Source organism: Cygnus atratus, chromosome 7 (assembly GCF_013377495.2).
Source record: "Cygnus atratus isolate AKBS03 ecotype Queensland, Australia chromosome 7, CAtr_DNAZoo_HiC_assembly, whole genome shotgun sequence".
Taxonomy (NCBI): Eukaryota; Metazoa; Chordata; class Aves; order Anseriformes; family Anatidae; genus Cygnus; species Cygnus atratus.
In genome coordinates, this window is record NC_066368.1 from 20,911,492 (window position 1) to 20,925,380 (window position 13,889).

General features: G+C 40.7%; 1 protein-coding gene across 1 annotated transcript in view; it reads left to right on the forward strand.

Moving 5' to 3' along the window:
• Nucleotides 1-13,889, forward strand: part of TM9SF3 (transmembrane 9 superfamily member 3) — a 44,608-nt gene that overhangs the window by 1,345 nt on the left and 29,374 nt on the right. Inside the window, 1 exon segment of the mRNA XM_035545082.2 lies at nt 7,303-7,498. Within this exon segment, the coding sequence (XP_035400975.2) occupies nt 7,303-7,498 (196 nt within the window).

Sequence of the window (13,889 nt, forward strand, 5' to 3'; positions counted from 1 at the left end):
CAGTGTATCTTGACGCAGTTTTTAATTTTCCCTGCAGATGTGCAGTGTCTTACCTATCTGCAGCATGCTTAATTGGAAGTACTACCTTAAGTGTTTGATGCTCCATTTTAGCAGGTTAACTTTTATTTTTTTTACTGCTCTTATAATAATATATCAGCTATAATGTGTTTCTGTAGATAATACTCAAATTGGCTATTAATATTTTATCTGCGTCCTTTATTTTATAACTGTAGGACTGTAGAAGTAAGTATTATAAAAGGAGGTTGTGCAATAGAGGACCCCACATTAAGCTCTAGGACTTAGTGTCCTGCTACTGCTTACAAATAAGTAGTGATGTTTCCAGAGATCCTGGGTGCGCACAGCTATATTGTATCAGTAACTAAAACTATGAAAAAGCATGCTTTATCTTATATATATGTCTTTAAAAGTGATGTATGCGTTTCTTTAGAGAAAGAATAGTGTAAATACAATTATATGATAAAGACTTAACTGCTTAAAATCCATAGTAAGTAAAGAGGAAATTGTGAGTTGACACAGCCTTTAAAATCTTGGTTATCAAAAGACATCAGCGTAACTTCAGACCATCACAGAACAATTTATCAGAAAGTGAAAACTTGGCTGCTGATTCTTCAACTTGTATTCATGCTTCGGAGCGTGTTACGTCAGAGAATATCAGAGAATATCCTGAGTTGGGAGGGACCCACAAGGATCACAGAGTCCAACTCCTGGCTCCACACAGCACCACCCCAAAACCAAACTATCTGAGCGTTGTCCAAACACTGCTTGGCTCGGTGCCATAACCACTTCCTTGAGGAGCCTGTCCCAGTGCCCGACCACCTCTGGGTGCAGAACCTTTCCCTAACACCAGCCTGACCCTCCCCTGTCCCAGCTCCGTGCGGTTCCCTCGGGTCCTGTCGCTGTCCCCAGAGAGCAGAGCTCAGCGCCTGCCCCTCTGCTCCCCATGAGGGAGCTGCAGGCCGCCATGAGGCCTCCCCTCATCTCCTCTGCTCTGGGCTGAGCAGACCAAGGGCCCTCAGCTGCTCCTCACACACCTTGCCCTCTGGGCCCTTCACCATCTTTGTAGCTCTCCTTTGGACGCTTTCTTAATAGTTTTACGTCCTTATATTGTGGTGCTCAAAACTGTATGCTGTACTTGAGGTGAGGCCGCACCAGCGCAGAGCAGGACAATCCCTTCCCTCGGCTGGCTAGCCACACTGCGCCTGAAGCACCCCAGGGTACAGCTGGCCCTTTTGGCTGCCGGGGCACGCTGCTGACTCCTGTTCAACTTGCTGTCGATGAGAACCCCCAGATCCCTCTCTGTGGGGCTGCTCTCCAGCCTCTCATCCCCCAGTCTGTACGTACAGCCAGGGTTGTCTCGTCCGTCCCCGGTGCAGAATCCAGCACTTGCTCTTGTTGAGCTTCATACAGCTGGCGATATCCCAGCCCTCTGGTCTGTCAGGATTTCTCTGCAAGGCCTCTCTGCCCTCAGGGGAGTCAACAGCTCCTCGCAATTCAGTATCATCTGCAAACATAACGCAAAACACCTTCTAGGCCTACATCCAAGTCATTTTTGAAGACATTGAGGAGAACTGCTTTTTGCCTATGTTCCTGCTTTTTGCCTGTATCCTGATTATTGTTCCATTTGTTGACTGTTGTCTGTGTACTTGTGGAAGCAAGAGTATAGATGAGCTATCGGTGGCCTTATCACGATGCCATCTGATCCCGCAGGAGCAGGGTTGTTGGTTTAGGATTGTTGGCTTCTGCTTGCTCTTTGCTTTCACGGCTTCTGTTACCAGACCTGGTGGAGTTGATGATAAGCTATAAGAATACTCTGAAATACCTTAAGGCTTTTGATGGAAGGGTCTAAGGAGTAGGTAGCATTTTAATATTGCTTCAGTTTAGTTTCTAATGCTTTGTAAGCATGGAAATAAATGACAAATAGTGAAAAATAAACACAAGATAGCCTATGCTGAATAGCAAAAGAGTTGATTTGTAATGACTGAGAAAAGTATTTCTCTTGAACTTTCAACCTGATGGAGTTACATTAAAACCCTGAGACTGTAAATCTTGCTTAAAATTAACACACAAAGTTACGAAATTTGTATAGTATCTGTAAACCGTCCATTGGAGAAACACTGTAGGAAACACTTCTGTGCAGGTAAAATACATCTTTGCAAACAAAGCTGTATGCAGACAGGCAAGGCAGCCTGGTTCCTTTTTGAAGAGGTGGAAGGAGTGTCACAGAAGCAGGACGAGGTGTGCCTGAGCAGCCCCGTGTGTCTAGGAAGGGTAGCAGTGAAAAGGCTGCTTGTACAGTAGCTCGGACTGTGCTGCTCTACCGTTGTAGCCATGCTTTGGTGAACCCTAAAATTCAGAGAGAAACATGAAGATGTTGGTAGAAATAACTTGTTCCATCTGAAGGAGAGCATGAGGCTGAAATCTACAGCTTAATTGACTGTGGATATGAGCTGCAGTTGCAGATTATGACAATGCCTGACAGAATATCCAAGGTACTGGGCGCTAGAAGCCCAGGATATTAGTTGCTGATTGAGTCTTACTTGCTGCCTCTATTATTTCGTGCCCTGCTTTTTGCTCTGCAGTTTTGCTCTGCCAGTAACAGATAACGTTGGTCCTTTTTTCCCTGAAATAAGCGCTAGTATTTCAGGCACTGCTTTCTGGAAAGCCTCACTCCAAACTTCAACCTGAGAAAAGGGGTAAAATTGTAGTGTGTCTGAAGGGAACTGTCTTGATCTGGAATCCTTTTGCTGAATCATCATGTAAGTTTTGGTAATTGTAATCTTCTCTGTGCCTCCAGCATTTTTTATAAAGTGTTTCTAATGGTTTAAAAAGATCTATAACCTACCAGTCTTAAACTGTTTTCTGCAGCCTTTCATTTACTGACTTAATCTAGCCTTAATTGTTTTATGGACTAAATTGTTTATTTCTAGGGTTTCTCTGCTCATTTCTACAGTTGTGCAAAGAGAACATTAAATTGTGTTCCAGATCGCGAGTGCCCTGCTGGGTAACGAGAAAGAAATGTGTCCTGTGCTGAAGGTGGTCTCAGCATTGCCATGTTTGAATGGTTGTAAAACCGTACAGGTGTATGGAAGTTGTCTTTGCAGTAAGCTTCGAGGTGGCACACAGACCTGAGTGTTCAGTAGTTGTACTCTCAACTAATGGAAGTCGGAGCTCGGGCAGTGCAAAGTGTGCCGGCTTCACGGCTGTTGAATATTCAGCAGGGGACCGGAATGTGCTGCCTTGTTGCAGGTGGGATGGGCTCAGGGCACTTCTGGCTTGCACAGGTACAAGATCTCTGCGCAGGCAGTATAACCATCCCATGCTGCCCTGGAAGAGGTATTCCCAGCTGTGATGATGGTTATAGCTGGTACACGGTTGTGCTTGAGGCGCAGGTTGGTCCTCCACCACCTGGCTGTTAAAATGTTTGCTTCTTTTCTAAAAGGCCTGTAGCAATGACGGGTCGAGCGGTGACTCAAAAGCACTTATTGTATGTGTAATGGGGGCAAGAAGTTTCCATTTAAGTCTCCTAAGAAGACGTCTAGTCTTGGTGAATTTAACTTGGTGGATGCTTGATGTGGATGTTCTCGCACATTGTGGTTGACTTCCTCTTTTGTAGGTTCTGTGCCTGTCTTGATAGGGAGTTCTTGATGCTGCTTTCTTGTCTTATGGAGTCTGGAGGAATCTCAGTGAATCGAAGTATTTCCTTGTGTAGTAGAAGAGAAGGCATCTATCACACTTGCAGTTGGTTACACAAGTTTTATATTGCTGTATAACAATTGTTAAGAAAATATCATTAGACTCTTCATCCTATCGTACTCTATATTAGTATGGACTATGTGCTATTGCTGACTTGCCTGTTAAGGTTAACAAAAGGTTATAGGATTTTGATTTGCTCTGGTGTGCTCAAAGCTCAGAGGGAACAGCTGAACAGTTGTTCATTGGTCAATATCAGAATAGAAAAAGGAAAAATTCAGGGTTCTGTTTGATCATTTTGTCTAGTGCGTCTGGCTGGTGGGTTTCTGGTGAAACGAGAATAGTTGTTTCAGTATGTATTTTCTGCCAAGATGAAAGATGGTACTTCTCCAAACCGAGGAGTCCTCATATAGAGGTGACAGAACAGTCCTGGAAGATTCTCTGGTTCTTTGTCTCGTCCAAGGAAAACCTGCTTTCCTGTAAGTGCTTTGCCACTATTACTTGTTGTAGACACTTTGACATTGTAAAGGCAACATGCAAAAAAAAAAAATACTTGAACTCTGGGAGGCCTGAGTTTCTTGCCAGCAAATTACATTACCACTTTAAAAAAAAAAAGCTTTGTAGAAGTAGTCACGGATACATCCTCTTGCATAAAGAGTGAGAAAGTGATAATAGGCTTCACTGGGACTTTGTGTCTGCCTGTGCCTTAACTGCCAGGGCTTCTGCAGCCAAGGGAAGATGTGTTTTGTACAAAAGGAAGTCATAAAGTAAAAGAAGAACTTGGTTGAGGAAGGTTGGCAATATACATTGCAGAGAAAAATGGATGGACAACTTCCTGATGTGGGAAAGCAACCGAGCTCCAGAAGATAGTTCAGCAGTCTGTCATTATTTTCTCTGTTCTTTGGGCTGCAGGATGAAGTTAGGCTTAATTAGACATTTTAAGGTGGGATGTTGTGGCTGCCCAAGTCGTGGACTTCCTTGAAATGGTAGAGATGTTTCCTTTCGTGTGTCTCTGATCACCTCTATATTTTTCTTCAGAGGGAAGTTCACTGCCTACAACTGGGCACTTCAGCTGCCGGGGTGGAAGGCATGCCGTACTAGACACTGCTAGCTGTCCTTCGCATATTTTGTTTAAATGAGGTCACAGATGGTTAACAGGAAGGCGCATTTAAACCTGAAAGCTCATCCTTATAATTGAGCATAATCCAGCAAATACAGAGAAAAGAAAATCCATTTGATTTTTCTGCTAGCCACCATCCCCCAAATTCAGACTGAAGTCACTTAAGCTTGTTTTTCTTACTGGAACCTTTTTAGTTTGGAAGGGCGCTGGGGCACATGAGGGACTGCAAATTGCTGTAGCTGATGTCGGTGAGGTACAGCCTGGGAAGGCTGACGTGCCTTGTTCTTCGGTGTAGCCATCCTGCACAACTTTCTCTTGAGCCGTGCTGGGATGGAGGGTTCCCAACTCACTCTGAAGCAAGCCAGAAGCAAGCAGCTAAGTGAAACAGTGGTCAGCGTTGTCTTCTTCCAGGCACTGTCACAGATGAACTCACAGAGCTACGAATGCTGTCATATTCCCTTCCTGAAGGATGTGCAGAGACATAGTTCAGTTTACACGTAAGCTGTTGCATTACAAGGAATAATGCTAAATTGGGGGGCTTGACAAGCTAGGACTATTTTGAGAAAGGGCTGTAAATATGTTCTGCAGCTGTCAGAGGGAGAAACAAAAGATGTCTAGGCAGAACAACAGGAAAGAGGTACGGACCAACTTGTCCCTTGCTGCACTGGCAAGAGCTAGAGGCAGTACCGTGGTGCCAGTTCCACTATCTGCTGCTGAGGGGCTGGAACTAAATTTCCTTTTTTCTTCTCTCCCAACCTCTATTGGAAGTTGGACAAATGCACTGCACTAGTATAACCCTTCTGGTTGCTGGCAAAGAGGAGGAATGTCTACTTTCTCTTGCTGTGCTCTTTACTTTTTCTCTTCTCCCTTACTGATGTTCTTTACCCTTCAGAATTGTTCCACAGCGTGTGCGTGCCTTTCACGGCTGGGTTTGGTGAGTGCTTTACCTCGGCTGCTGTTCAGAATGAAATTAGGAAGGTCTTGAAAATTTCTTCTTGATCACTCACATGAGACAGTGCATCTTTGTGAAGAAAGATGAGGCTTGTAATTGAGGAGACATCTGTTTAAAAGAATAAAATTATTCCACAAAATATGCTTGTATAAATCTTTGACTGTAGCTTTCAACACTTCATCTGAAGAATTTATTGCATCCCAAGTGCAGCTAATTATTTCTGGGGTAACCTGTTGGTATGACAGTGGTTATTCAGAGTAAGTGGAGTTGAAGAACCCTTGCTCATTTGTTGGAGGGAAACAGAGAGCTGCCTTGAGTGTTTCAGTTGTGATCTACGAAATAGTTAAGGCTAGTTAACAGTTGACTTTCTTTTCTTCTCCAGTGTGTTTAGCATTTGTGAATTGGTCTTAAAATAGTACTTTATTCTTCTGTACTTAAAAAAAAAAAAAAATCGGGATCTGTATGGTGAATGTGTTTGGAGGTGTGTACAGCTACAAGTATTTCCTTTCTGCCTGAGGAGTTAGGTCACTGCCTCCTCATCTGTTGAATTTACAGTAGGTGAAGGAGTTGTGTTGGCTGAGAGGCGTTGTAGTATTTGGCAAACCTGGCACCTCGTTCACATGCAGTCAGATGTAGTGCAAGTAACGACTGCAAATCACTTCGTTCTCTTGGATACAGGCAGTATTGGAATACTGATAGATGAATGGATTTAAGGACTTTTTTCAAGGTCTTAAATTGGAGGAAAAAAAAAACCTGGCTCCTAGCCAAGGAATGTTTTACTGGCTGACAGAAGCTGTGGAAAGTTAAGGGTGGTTGTTCCCACAAAGAATTTCATGGCAACCACCAGATGCCTTGCTGGTCTGGTTTTTCACTGTGAGTGTGCTGGAAATGTATCCAGATACAGTCCCTCTGTCTGACCGTTTTGTCTCTTGGCTACTGTAGGTATGCCACAGTTGAGTTTTAGAGCTTCCTGTAAGGCGTCGCGCGCTTCTGGGAGTTTTGAATGTAATTCCTACCAGTACAGAAACGAAACGGAGTTGCGTTTTAGGAAAATAAAGTATACCTGTCACCGTGGGTAGACTGCCTGATCTGCTTGCTAATATTTTGTTTAACAAATCATTTGATACTTCCTTTGTCTCAGTGGAAATGCATAGAGTTTTGTATTTAACTGATAAATGTTGCCCCAAAACTTGTAAAAAGTTTACTTATGTTTAAGACTTCTGCTTTTCTCCACTTCATCTCTCTGCCTCTTCTGCTTCTCTTTCAAATTTGTGTGACGAATTCCCCTCTTCTCATACTTAGCTGAGAGACTACCCCTTAAATCTTTTAAAGGAAAGCAGGCTGAAAATCTTGTTCTATAACTGCTGTCACCCAAAAGATAAAAACACCAAGCTGTCTTTAAATGAAACCGTTGCTTATGATCAAGTGTCCCGCCTTGATAGTTATATGAATGAGAGAGATTCTAGAATATCTTTATGCTGCTGGGCTTCTCATCTAACTCAATAACTTTATTTTTCAGTATCAAGATAAAGAGGAAGTTGTTCTGTGGATGAATACAGTAGGACCCTACCACAATCGCCAAGAAACATACAAGTACTTCTCTCTTCCTTTCTGTGTGGGATCAAAAAAAAGCATCAGCCATTACCATGAAACCCTAGGAGAAGCACTTCAAGGAGTTGAATTGGAATTTAGTGGTCTTGACATCAAATTTAAAGGTAAGCGATTGAAAGTGCGTTTAGTTGCTTTTAAAAAAACATGAGCCTGTAAAACTTGATTTTTGAGTTAGAAGAACTGAAAGTCTGCTGTCGCCAGCAACTGAGTGGCTTTCTCATTGTTGCTTCTAATGCCCTGCAAGGTTTCCTGCTCCTGTTTGCTTTTCAATTTACCAAGTTTACAACGCCCCTTAAGGAAGGTGCTTAGAGCAGACGCATGCTTCTGAAATAACTGATTATATTTTATAGAGTAAAACTAAGCTTTCTGCATATGAACGATTAAAAGCATATTTACTGGAATTAATATTCTGTAATTATCAGTTCTGACAACGCATTTTTTTCTGTCATGTTGAATACTTCTAAACACTCAGCAACTGGAAAGGAGGAGCAAGTACTCAAGAATTCAGAGTTCTTCTCTAATAAGTTAATTATTATGTCCGTCTGTTTACTGTCTTGTTTGAAATACCTTTGGCAAATACTTCTGTGGTATCACATTGGCTCCAGATTCTTGCAGATATATTTCTTGGTGTTATGTATAGAATGAGACTTCTACTGCAGAATTTCTCTGGACTGTGTTCTTTGGTACTCAAAGTCTTTCCAAATACTGTAACTGGCAGTTGTAGTGCTATAAGTAACAATAGATTCATTTTGCTTATATTGAATGTAACATTTATATATTTAATCCAATTTGGGAGTCTGTGTATGTTAGATACTTTTTTTTTAACCTTGAAGGCTATGCTTCATTGCATCAACAGTGCTTAACTGGATGGGGAATGTAAGCATAATGTCTCAAGTCTGACCATTTGTTGTCAGATGGGACTTAATTTCTGTAGGTTGCAAAAGTTTTATCCAAAACTTGGCATCTCCAAAATAAGAGACTTGATTATACTTGTGTTATTAGGTGGATAAATTAAATAAAAAAGTAAAAGTTGGTTAAAATCATGAACACTTCAAAAAGTTTTAAGTTATATAAGTGATTGCATCTCTGTATTAAAGGAATTCAGAGTTGAATCTTTCCTTTAAGAATTGAACTGTGCCTGCACAAACAATAGAAAATATTCCTGTTGCTGATCTGCAAGATTTGTAGCCTGCTGAAAACTTTAATCAATGTGAGGGAAATAGCTTTCATGTCAGAGCTCATAGATTATGTTCAGAAACAAATCGGAAAGAACAGAGAGGGCAACAGGCAGCAGTTCAACATGTCTGTGAAAATTAAGCAAAGCTTCTGTTGACAGAATACGATAAATATTTATTTTTACAGCTGGTTATGTCTAATTTTTTGCTGCCTCTAATTGCTACATCTCTGCTAAGAGACTGTGTTGTTTCAGGGACAAGTGTACTTTCTAGATGCAGCACCAGACTGAAAAGACATAAATACTGTTAAGAGTGGTGGCACTTTCTCCATCCTATTCCTAAAGCAAAATAAGGTCTATTTCACCGTTTTACTCCCCAATTTATTTTCTGATCATTAGCCACGACTAATTTATTCCCCTGTCATTATTATCTTTTTGCCAGTGCAAGTCTGGGAGGAGTACTGCAGCAGATTGTGCTGCTTCTCACTGCTTGGCAAGTCTGTCCTGGGCCTGCCTCTTTCCTTATGGACCTGGAAGTAGTAATTAGCAGTCTGTTTTTATAGTGGAAGTGCTGAGATGATATTGAGGGAAGGACTGGTTCAACAGCAGGAGCTGGCTGAAATGCTTGGAGAAGTTTCTTCTCCAGAGGTGCAAAAAAGGTAGAGCCTCTGCTGTATCACAAGTACGTGCAGCAGTGAGGCTGGGTTAAGCTTGCAAAGCACAATCTTCTTGTTCTTCCTGAGAGAAGAGATGCAATAGATGAAATTTTCAGTTTATCTTTTGCCTCCTCTTGTAACCACCTTATAGCCTGAAGTTTTATGGAGTTTATCTTTCCAGAATGTTTTCTGCCATTTCTGAGGGAAATATGCAGAAGCAAGGCATTAGGCATGTCCATTCTTCTGTGAATAACTCTCAAATACTTCTGTAAAAAACTTAATTAAGAAATTAACGTGCTTGTTTCAGTAGTTTTCATTTAACACTTGGAAGAAAGGTACATAACACCTGTTTTCTTACACAAAAATAAGTTGAACTAAGGTGACTGAACTTTAATTTAAAAACAAATAAAAACGAGTTCCTTTCTTGTCATCAGAGTTTGACTTGGCTGCAGTAACAGGTTAATGTGAAACTGCATCTTGTTCATATTCAAAGAATTATTTAGGATGCAGCTGTCAGTAACTGAAGTACTACACACTGGATAAATAAAACTGTCAGTTGAATCAGTGGAGCTTGTCAATATTTCTGAAATAGAATAGGAAGCTGCAAAATCAAGGCTCTGCAGAAATGTATCCTGCCCGAAAGGGAGGTGTGCACTTGGATGCTCACAGTGGTGACTGGTGGGACAGATCTACAGGATAACCAGGAATCCATGAAGTAGTGTTCCTTGTTGCATTTACAGATGTCATGTGAAAGGACACCTGTGGCCATACAGGATAGCTGGATTTCCCTTTTGTTACAAATATGGACAATGTTGGTCTTTTTTCGTAGGTCCCAAATCTGTATAAATATTTTTGTGAAGAAAGTCAATTATTAACATACGCTTACCTTGTAATAAACCTTTAAGGTTTTAGTTGGCTTAATTCTCTTGTCAAGCTAAATCTAGAGTAATGATGTTTTTTATATAATATGTCAAGTTCTTTATTCAAGCATTTCAATTGACATCTTCTACACATTACACCTGAGACCTAGTGAATTATTAAACATATTGAACATTGCCTTCATAGCAGCTTCGATTAGAAAATTATTTTTTGACATTGCCATTAGTACATTCCCAATTAGAGGAGATGAATTTAAAGGGGAAAGGATTTTTTTAACATACTGAAATTTTGAACTTACTTAGAAATGTTATTAAGTTACTGTACTTCTGAATAAGAACTCCTTTCCCAAAACTTCTCTTCTGCATCACCTCTAGAGAATGTGACAGGTGTGCAGGGTGATGTTCAGTGTACTAAGAGACGGTCGCATAGAAGGCTTTATGTGGTTTATATGTCTGTAGTTTATAGGTCTGAGTGAAACCTAATTGATCAGGTTTTATGGGAAATTTGAGATCTGGCATAAGTGTACCTCCTTTTGTAACACATTTTGCTTTCATTCTCTTGTAAAAATTTGTTATTGTGCTACTGATGTTAGTGAACCTGCAAATGTTACCTCTTTGGCATCCATGAGGTAGGCACCATGCAATACCTGTCTCAAACTTCACATTCCTCTTTCAACCATAACTTAGATTAAAAAGTATCTAACAAAGGCAAAACTTCAGATCTGGTAAAGCTGTAATGAAGTAGTCTCCAGCTTCCACAGCCACTGAATGCCCTTCTAAGCTACTTCTATTTAATCGTGGCCTTAAGTGTAGCTGTCTAATCCTGTCCTGTAATTAAAAATAAAAAAGGTTTCTCCCGAGCAACAAGTGATAGGATAAAAGGAAACACCCGTAAGTTGTGCCAGGGGAGGTTTAGGTTGGATATTAGGAAAAATGTCTTCATTGAAAGGGTTGTGAGGCATTGGAGCAGGCAAATGCAGGGAAATAGTTTAGTCACTGTCCCTGGAGGTATTCAGAAGGTGTGTCTGTGGTGCTTAGGGACATGGTTTAGTGGTAGACTGGGCAGTGCTAGGTGAACGGTTGGACTTGATGATCATGGACATCTTTTCCAACTGAAGTGATTCTGCGATCCTGTAAATCACAGCTCAGTGTTCCTGCTGGCTGGAGAGGTTGTCTTCGCTCCTTTTGCCTGGCCTTCCTGGAGGAGTTGTTTTAGGGGGAGGCGGGAGGAACTGGACTGCATAGTATGGCTGAGAGTGAAATGTCTGCTGTTAAAATCATGCATGTGTTTTGCAAGAATTAAATGAGGTTGTTTTGAATAATTCTGCTGGCTTTTCATGTGTGTGCACTGGATTAACTTGTAACATGGTTGATCTACAGCTGATTGTTTTATCGCTGTGAGGGCTTCTTGGTGTTCCTGGATGCTGGAAGGAAAAATCCACGAAAATGGAGGAAGGCAGCTTTTTCGTGACATGCTGCTATCTGCAGCCTAAGTCGGACATCAGTGCCATTATTTCCCTTCAAATGATATTTCAAAGTCTTTTTTTTTACAGCAGCAAAAGCCAGTATTTACATCCCCCAGGTTTAGATGCCAAATGGCTTATTTCAGTTAGCAAAAAAAAAGCAAATTCCTAGGGTCTGAAAGCCCATGGAGGAACTTGGCATTGTCTTATAATCTAATGCCAGATTTGTTTTAGTTAATAACTGCAAACAAAGGCTGCTGTATTCGGGCTAAAATGGGAAAGGTCTCTCAACAGAGTATGTATGTGTAGTTCATATGATTTTATTTTAGTAGTAGCACTTGCTCCCATTCGTGTGTGCTGGTTCAGCTGTTTGTGTGGCTTTTTGGTGAACATACAGGCAGGAGAGAGAGCTGCTTAAAAATAACCTGGCCCATAGCACTTCCCCCAGATCAGGCTCTGGCGCTCTGCAGTGCTTCATTTAACAGGCTCTACCAGTTGATCTTTTTGAAATAACTTCACCCCTATTTTAATTCGTGTGTGTTGAACCTCTCTGTGTTGAAGAATCCTATGAGAATAAAATCTAACATTAGAAAGGGGCTACGTGTTACTTGATTATTGCATGAAACTGCTAGAGAGGGAAAATAAAATGCCAGGTATTATGGAAAGAATGAATCCCTACTTAGCAACAAATCCAGAAAGTAGGCATTATCCTTTTTTGTTGTTGTTTAACTAATGTCAAGGTGACTCAAAAACCTGTTAAAGTGAAAAAATGCCAAAGACAGGCTTGGCTGTGTGTTGTGGTTTTTTTTGTTAACGTCGTCCAAAAAGTATAGGATGCAGCTCAACAGAGGCATAAATGCAAATTGAGGCCTGGATTTTTAAGTCTTTTCCCATTGTAGTGCCAGCTTTAGTGGCTTTTCTCTCCTGAATGTACCTGTATGGATCTTGAAGGCATAACCCACAGATGCTTCAGAATGCTGGCTTGAATGATTTTGGTTTTCTCTTTGTTCCCAGCCTTCTAAATGACTTCAGAGCAGTAAAATGTTTGTCTAATATGACAATTTGGAAAAACGATTTTTTCTTCAGTGTACATATGAGGCTTAGAATGCACTCCTTACATCTTGGAAGAACTAAAAATGGAAAATGTTAATGTTTCCATAGGAAATAGGAGAAGGAGTTGCATCCACTCCAGAATAGCCAGTGGCACTATTTTCTCCAGGGCTACAGGAAATTACTCCAACTGTGCAGGACTGCTGTTGGTTGATTTCTTACTGTCTTGCTTCTCCAAGCTCTATATCAGATTTGCTTGACCAGAGTTACTGTCCATACTTTTGTTTTCACAAATTATTGTTATCAGAGATAGTATTTTGTGTTGGAAATCAGTGGTTTTTTTTCTGTATAGGTGATTGTTTTCTTGTTAAACTTTGTTGTAGTAGTGTGTAGGAGAGCTTGAGTAAGCTGAATTTTGATACAAAATAGAGCTTTATTTGGGGCTCAAATTAATACTGTCTACTAGGAGTGGGTCCCAGTTCTCAGTGATAACAAAGGAGGGAGCAGGAAGCTGGGATTTGTTTACATTCGCTTTATTTTTTACTATTTGGAGAGAGAAAACATTCACATAGAAGCAACTGTTATTTTTTAATCTCTAAATCCATTGCTGCCTGAGTTCTTGTAAATGTGAGCCCTTTTATTGTGTTTCTCTTGAAAAGGAAATTGAGGTGTGAAAACATGGCTGTTAACTGCATTACTTCTGATTTGTAGACGCTGAAAAATAACTTTCTGGCTTGAAGGGGTGGATATTTTTATTTCCAAATGCAGCCTCTTGTGCATTCTTTGCATTGTTCCTACTTCTGTTTTCTGTATTTTTTTCGTCTATCTTTACCCTGATTGCTTTGTTTCTTCCTGTATGCTATCTTCTTGAAATTGCTCAGAACTTTAAAATACTTCCACTTTATAATGAACAGTATTCCTAGCCCCAATGGGGACAGTCAATGAGCCTGGAAATACTAAAATGGAGAGTGAATATCATCTATAGTTTTATCTATTTGTTAATAATTTCGTAGCTTTTGTTAAAGTGTTCTCACGATCTATATGTCCAGATAAAGCTACCATCAGCAAATGGATCTTCATCCTGTGCAGGTAAAATAGCACAAGGATACTTTGAAACCTTTCCTTATCCAGTCAGTGGGAAGCTTCTTCATATGGAAAGGTAGAATTACAAGAACAGTCATGTAATTGCTTTAATGGTTCTGTTCTGAATGTCCTTTTCTGTTACCTACTTGAACATAGCCAAGAGGAGTTAAAGACTCCAGCAGTGCCCATTC